This window comes from Nannospalax galili, unplaced genomic scaffold (assembly GCF_000622305.1).
Source record: "Nannospalax galili isolate Female #2095 unplaced genomic scaffold, S.galili_v1.0 scaffold1654, whole genome shotgun sequence".
Lineage (NCBI taxonomy): Eukaryota > Metazoa > Chordata > Mammalia > Rodentia > Spalacidae > Nannospalax > Nannospalax galili.
Window position 1 is genome coordinate 330,253 of NW_008334135.1, and position 7,952 is coordinate 338,204.

A 7,952-nucleotide genomic window follows, 5' to 3' on the forward strand; every position below is an offset into this window, starting at 1 on the left:
TTGTAGCCCCCCAGATGTGTTATGTCTCTCTGCTCAGTCAATAGATTCCACTTGGCCTACATAAGGACTCCAACTCTTCCATCTCTTCCAAAATGTGACAGTGTGGTCTTCTGCTCTGGTTTCTATAAGGCAATCTTTGTTATGACAGAGTTATAAAAACATGCTAGTCCCTAAATTGATTGGAGCCCTTTGGGTAATTGGCTACCAGACTGTATAGAGACTAAGAACTTTGTCTTTAAATGTAATTCAAAAAATATCATTCCACTAGCACACCAGTGCCTTTCTTTAATAAAACTTTTTGTATGGCTTCCAACATTCTCCTTTGCTATAGTCAAAAGTCACACTATTACAGCTTGTGTACATGTTCCTCTAGTAATCTTAATTAGACATGTGGTCATTCAGGACATAAACTTGACTTGCCATAATTGTCGTTTATATACTTGTCTTAACAACTCTATAGCCTTTGATCCTGTGCTTGACTCTATTATGATCTTGACACAAAAAAATTCTTCATGGATTCCTATGACAATACATCAGTCCAGGAAAAGCAATCCTGCTCAAGGATTGACTCTAAAAATTTTTCAAAATTTGCTGTGGTGTGGTAAATGCATGATTGGTCTAATAATTGCTGCTATTTTAGGTCTTCTTGCCTTGGCTGCTACTGCAACTACCACTGGTGTGACATCCTCCCTTGTCCTCATTTGGGGGAGATGGCATGTTTGTGTTTTTTCTGCAGGATGTTTACAATGCATGTTGGGTACCTAAACGCCTCATTCGCTTTTCGACATCTCCGGACTCTATGCCACCTATGTCATCGCTACACTAACCATCATTGCATCCTGTGTTCCCAATTTTTTTGGACTGGTTTTTTGGACTCTGTTCGTGTTTCCTATGGACTGTTTCCACTGCCTGGTGCCCACTGTTCTCCTCTCTCGACTTTGCCTGTGATGCTGTGATTCTCTCCATGATTGATTAATTGTTCCACATGCTTTGTACACCGTTGTTCTAATCATTGGTGTAATGCCCTTCCGTACTGTACACTGTTTGTCCCCTTAGGGTCCTTTTGTTTGCTTGGAGAGGGGACTTAGGCTCTGCCTAACCTCAGCACAGAGCACAGGTAGGGGTAAAGGTAACCACCAATATCACTAAATTCAAAATTCAAATTACACACATTTGACCACGATTCGGTTCCAGACTTCGGTCCGCAGTCATATTTCTCTCTCAGTGACACTGTGCCACAGTGGTATCTCCCATTTCTTCCTCAAGGCCATGGCCAATTGACAAGAGCTTTCTGGAGGCTGGTTAGCCAGTGACGGGTAAGATCCTCTCAGAGGGAAGCGGGATGCTGGCCGCCCCCAACGGCTTTCACTCTGGCAGAGGACAACCTAAGACAGGCACAGTCTTTCCATCCCAGTCTTGGCATGTACTTCATCTTTAAAAAATATAAAAAGAAAGGGGGACCTGTTGGGAGCCTGAGGCTCAGCATGTTGGTGGACTGAGTCTCAGCCGCCTCTCAAAAGCCGCCTCTCAAAACTGCTGACAGACTTAAGCTGGCAACTTTCCATTCTGCCTGCAGCCTTGGCCCAAAACCTTGGCAAGTGATAAATCAAGTCTTCTATTAAGTTAGTTTCAGTTCGGCCCTCGTGCTGTCTCTTAGTAACCCATAAGTGTTTGTTGTGGAGATTCACCTAGGTGACCCAAACTCCGGGTTGGATAAAAAATTAGGACCCCTGTGTTCTGACTTATGTGATTACTCATTCCTTGCTCCTTTGTTCTCATTCTCTACTTAAACTCGTGCTTGTGTTTCAATAAACGAGACTTGATCAGAATCCTGTCTTGTCTGCATTGCTCTTGTCCCTTGCCTCATCTACATCCCCACCCCCCAATCCAGGTACTTCGTGAAAGTTCTGCAGGTTGGAACCGAATCGCATTGCGGGGTAGTTACCCGCATCACAGTTTCCTGAAAGCCTCTGCTTCCTTATGTTCATGAACCAACCTTAACTCTTACAATCTTTTCATGACCTCTTCCACAATGGTCCCTGAGCTGTGGGTGGGTGAGGTTTAATATAGGAGTCCTGTCTAAGGACACACACACTGCAGTCTCATAATTCTCTAAAACTTAGTTTGCTGTGGCCTTCTGTGTGCATCTCACTACGTTGTATAAGGAAGCTTCACTGGTGAGAGTTGAGGGATGCACCAGTGTTCTCTCCACCCCCTACTCCTCTATATTCCTTGAGTTTTAGGTGTAGAGGTTTCACTGCAGATATGGTCCCTAGAGCTGAGAGTCTCTCAGATGTATATTTTCTATATTTGACCAGTTGCAGAAGTCTGCAGTAGTCCCCATCTGTTGCAAAAAGAAGCTTCTTTGATGAGTGCTGTACGCTATACTTGTCTGTAAATATAAGGATCTATAGTTAGCATATGGTAAGAAATTTCATTTGTCTAGAGATATGGCAGAGATAGAGTTTTCTCTAGGATTTATGACCTCTACAGTCATGTGTATTGGACTTTAGTTACAGTGCCACCCATGAGTTCACTTCCATTGAGAGGACTTTAGGATCAAATAGATGGCTGTTGATTATCCCCCAGATAACAGTGCCACTACTGAACATTGTTCAGTCACCATATGTGTATATCTTAAGGGGTTCTCAAGTCAACACAATTCCCTCTGTCTTCCCAGGCTACCCATGATCCATTCATCTCACCTGTCTCTCCCCATCCAGCCTCCTTCCTTCTTCTCCAGTATCAGAGTTGGATTGCACCCCCTCATGTGCTGTTGGTCAGGGAGCCCCTAGGGGCCTCCAAAATGATAAATGCTATTGCCCCTGATGTTGGTTGCACACCAGAAGTAGCCGGTAAGACCCTGTTGCTGAAGACACTGTATAAGTTGATCATGGGTAAAGGAAAACAAAACAAAACAAAACAAAAAACAAAAAAATCCAAAAACCTTGCCAATACTGAGTGGCTGGCCTTCATAGTGCCAGGAAGTGCTCTCCAGAATTGCTAGGGGAGAATGGTCCTCAATATTTCTGCTTCATGACAGAACTCCCACATGTTATTGATATGCCAAGCAAGATGTACCTGCTGGTGCCACAGGGGCTGGACTAGTATATGTACAACTGAAAAGATTCCAATTGGATTTATGGCCCACTCCTTGTGGAAGAAAATAGGGGATGAGGTATAAGTATGATTAAAATGCACTGTATGAAATGCACAAACATTCATATATATATAGTTTTAAAGACCAAGATTTTATACAATATACATGCATTTACTTCACCAAAGCATCAAGATAAACTGAGAAAATGTATGTCTGTGTGAGTGCAAGTGTACAAGTGCCACTCAGTGCCTGCAATAGTCGGAGGACAACCTCTGGTGCCAGTCCTTACCGTCTGCTTTGTTTGAGACAGAATTGTTTTGTTCTCTAGTCTATAAGCCAGGGTAGCTAGCAGCTGGGCCTCTGGCAATTCTCTTGTCTCTGTCTTCATCTTCTGGTAGGGACAGAGGAAGTTTTGAATAAAAGTTGATTCATACTCAGTGATCTACTTAATGTCAAGGCAGCATGAAATGTAGGACTTTATGAAATGAAAATTAGCAATAAAGTGGAATGAATCTTGTGATCAAAGATCACTGCTTCTACCATCCTTCATCACAGCATTTGAGACAAAACCAGTTGGAACGTGTCTGAAGTAGGAATTATGAGATATTAAATTCATACCTGGAAGTTATTCAAACTTCTTTTCAGCCACAGTTTTCTATGTAATAATGTAATTTTATGTTTTTCACTATAAATTTGTTTGTATCTTAAATTAATCACTACAAAATACTAATAAAATAGGTGATCATTGAATAAAAGAATCCAAAGTAGTCCATTTAAACTTTTTGGTTTTGTATGTTTTAACCTGACATATCAAATAAATTTAGAACCAATATTTATCTGAGATAGTTTGGTGTCATATATGCTATAACTATTAAGTGAAAGTTCACCATAATTGCATAAAAGGGAAAATAGATCACTTGAGATTGATAGTTCTAGTAAATTAGTTGTGTTTGTGTGAAATGAACTTCTCACTTTTAACTTGAGAATGAAGTAATGATCCCAGGTGATTTGAATCCACACTTGAATACAGAACCTCTCCAGAGACTGATCCTCAGTGATAAACTGTGATAATGGGGGACAGCTTATGAGTTATAAACTCACACCTTTGGCTTTCTTACTTTACAATGAATTCTTATTCCAAGAGATAAGATTTTGGCCTTGTAGGCAAAATAAAAAGATTTTATTCTTTTAAATATATCTCTATATATTAACCATAGTTGAGAAATAAGTCAAGCTGGAATCAGGCTATCATTCTGCAAAAGGAAAATAAAGAACTCCTGTGGAATCCACTAATATTTCCATAGATAAATTCTTCTGAATAATCAGGCATAACCTCAGTTCTCAAAGATTCCTTTTCATTAGTCCACTGACATGGTCTTCTAAAATATATAAATTTAGCACTCAGTCAAAATGCTAATAAATTGACCAGTGCTTTCATGGCTTACTGTCAGTGAATACCTTCTGAAAAGAACTACTTTGATCACTGACTGAATGCTCAAGGATCACCAGGAATGGACAACATGAAGATTTGAAGCCAAAAAAAATCTCAGGAGGTGAGAGTCAACCTTCACCTGTCAGGTGAACCTGGGTAAACTTCTTAACATTTTAGGTGACCATTTATTCATTCACTCAGTTGAAACTCATAATATTTCATTCAAGCATGCTCAGTTAGAAAACACATTTCGGTTAGGAAAGGATTTGGTGTGTCTAAATAAATAAGCACTAAATAAAAGTTGCAAATGTTACTTATATTTCATATATTTATAGTAATATTTTAAATGAACAAGGATTTCAATAGTAGTATTTAAAATATTTAACACATTTGTAATAGATACTTCCTCCTATGGTGCATTGTGGGCTTTTTCTTTTTCTTCCCATTTCCAACAAGTAAATTAAGAGACAGGGTAGATGACACAAAGAAACAGTCTTCCAGAAAGACGGTCATTTACTCACATGAACTCATAGCAATGGTGACAGCATGTACAAGTCTATGCAAGTGAAACCAAACAAAATCCCAGCGTAGACACGGGGAAATGGGTAAGAAATCCCAACCCAACCTAAGGAACTTTTGGCAATTGATGACTGCTGGGAGGGGGAAAGACAGTGTGTCACAGGGATGGGGATCTTGGTGGGTCCAGTGAATTGATTCACATTGAAGAACAGTAGGGGACAAAAATAATATTCTACAGGAATTTTATATATATATGGTTTCATTAAACTGGTCTGGGGAGTGGTGGGAGGTGGGGAGAGGAGAGTGAATCTAAATGACATAAAACCACCTTGAATGAAAATTGCAAAAATTCAAAAAAAATGCATAATTATTAACACAGGCCCTTGCTTAACTGATAGATTTTATGATCAATGTCACCAATGAAGAATTTCTTTAACTTATTGTTAGAAAACTGCAAATCTGCCTTGCTGTCTGCCCCACATTTCCCTGTGCTCTTAATTGCATTGCAACCTTCCATGTATAGAGTACAGGAACTAAATGGAATAGACTGAGTTCACCGTACCTGTGTAGATATCCAATTCTACTCCTCCTTATGTAAACTTAAATTACCTACTGTATTCAAAATAAATTTTCTCAAATGCAAAATGGACACAATAAATGTATTCCATACTATTTAATGGAAATAAAAATAGACCTATATACAGATTTGAATCCTAGGGGCTGGTGATTTAGTAAGCATTCACTAAACCTTACCAAATTTTTCAGTCCTCATTACATTAGTCTCATATATTTTGACACTTTGTTATGGTTATAATTATTTGATACTTTCATGGGTCTCACATTTATAAATCTTTAGCTTTATAGACACTTGGGTATATATTACTACATGTAAATGTAAAGAGAAAACATACATAATTTTAAGCTAATTTCTAGCATTCCCATTTTGAAATTTTAAGACCTGATTATTGTATAACAATATATTAGAGTCAAGAACAAAACTACAATTGTTACTCCCAATTTTTCTTCCATAGTATTTTTGTTATTATACATTTTAATGAAAAAAATGTCATATTAATAAGTTTTTTCATATATTCCTCCCAGTTTTATCCTGGCAGCAGCTGCACAGTCCCATGGCTCTCCTGGGGGATAAAAACCTCACTGCAGTGACAGAGTTCATTTTACTTGGCTTAACAGATGACCCAGTCCTTCGAGTCATCCTCTTCATCATCATCTTGTGCATCTACCTGGTGACCATATCTGGAAACCTCAGCACAATCCTGCTAATCAGAATCTCTCCTCAGCTCCATCACCCCATGTACTTTTTTCTGAGTCACTTGGCCTTGGCTGACATAGGCTATTCATCGTCTGTCACACCCAATATGCTTGTCAACTTCCTGATGGAGATAAATACCATCTCCTATCTTGGATGTATCATTCAGCTTAGCTCAGTTTCTTTCTTTGGGACACTTGAGTGTTTCCTTCTGGCTGTCATGGCTTATGATCGATTTGTGGCAATCTGTAATCCATTGATTTATTCAACCAAAATGTCCACACAAGTCTGTGTACAGTTACTTGTGGGATCTTATTTAAGTGGTTTACTTAGTGTTTCCTCCTGTACCTTTTCCTTCTTTTCTTTTGTCTTCTGTGGACCAAATATAATCAATCATTTCTTCTGTGATTTTACTCCCTTAGTTGAACTCTCCTGTTCTGATGTCAGGGTCCCCACAACTGTTGCCTCATTTTCTGCAGGCGTTGCTGCTATGATCACAGTGTTTGTCATAGCCATCTCCTACACCTACATTCTCATCACCATCCTGAAGATGCGCTCTGCTGAGGGCCGCCAGAAGGCCTTCTCCACATGCACCTCCCACCTCACTGCAGTCACTCTCTTCTATGGGACTGTCACATTCATTTATGTGATGCCCAATTCCAACTACTCCGCTGACCAGAACAAGGTGGTATCTGTGTTCTACATGGTAGTGATACCCATGTTGAATCCCCTCATCTACAGTCTGAGGAATAATGAAATTAAAGGAGCTTTGAAGAAACAACTTGTAAAGAAAAGATTGTCTTAGAGTAGTTTGTTATTTTGTAGGGTTTGATTTGGTAATGATGTCATATTGACAAAATAATGAAAGGACAATGATTGTCTATGGTTGAAATATGTCTTCTGATAAATATTTATCCAGGAGTGGAATCTTTTACTAAATGTACAGGGTGGATATTTGATAACAAATAGCAAATTTTAGGTTCATGTTTACATTTAACAAATTTCATATATTATCAAGAATATAAATTTTCCCCATAAATACCATACCTGAAAATTCTTTTTTACCTGTATTCATACGTTTAAATGTAGTTGCCTGGCATAAATTTAGTCTCTTGAGTGTAGAGTTGTTCAAGTCCATATACGTTTTCAAATGCTGCTCACCATAAAATATGAATAGTAACTACATCTTCAACCAATTATAATCTGAGAGAACATACTAAGTGGAACAGGAAATGAAACTGCTTAAGATGTTTTTATTATAGTAAGGTCATCTGTTGGGATGGGATTTGTACAGCCGTAAGAGTTAGATCTGTATTCCTGTTCTATGACTCCACATTGGCTGAATGCAGGGGAGTCCAAGAAATAAAAAATGAGTTGCCCTTGGATAACAAGTTGCTTGAGAAACATGTTTTTTCCAATTTATTTAATTATTTTTAAACAAAGTATGCTTATTGAGAAGTTTTTTTGAAAAATAGCACTATAACCGAAGGGTGATCAGAGCTTCCTCAGAGACACAGGCAAGCAAGATAGGCATCTTCACAGGGAAGAAATGTGGAAGGCTGGTGCACGGAGAGGGAGTTTGGATGTCCACATCACCCTCTGGAAGGGGGGAGCAGTCACACTGCACTTTT

The 7,952-nt window shown here is 38.9% G+C and overlaps 1 protein-coding gene across 1 annotated transcript; it reads left to right on the forward strand.

The window, feature by feature from the left end:
* Positions 1-6,181: 6,181 nt before the first annotated feature.
* LOC103730971 (olfactory receptor 502-like) lies at positions 6,182-7,126 on the forward strand. The gene has a single exon (XM_008829283.1). The coding sequence runs from the start codon at positions 6,182-6,184 to the stop codon at positions 7,124-7,126; it is 945 nt and encodes a 314-aa protein (XP_008827505.1).
* The last annotated feature ends 826 nt before the right edge of the window (positions 7,127-7,952 follow it).

Excerpts from the sequence above, each read along its gene's own strand:
- LOC103730971 (XM_008829283.1), top strand. The coding sequence starts at position 6,182 with ATGGCTCTCCTGGGGGATAAAAACCTCACTGCAGTGACAGAGTTCATT.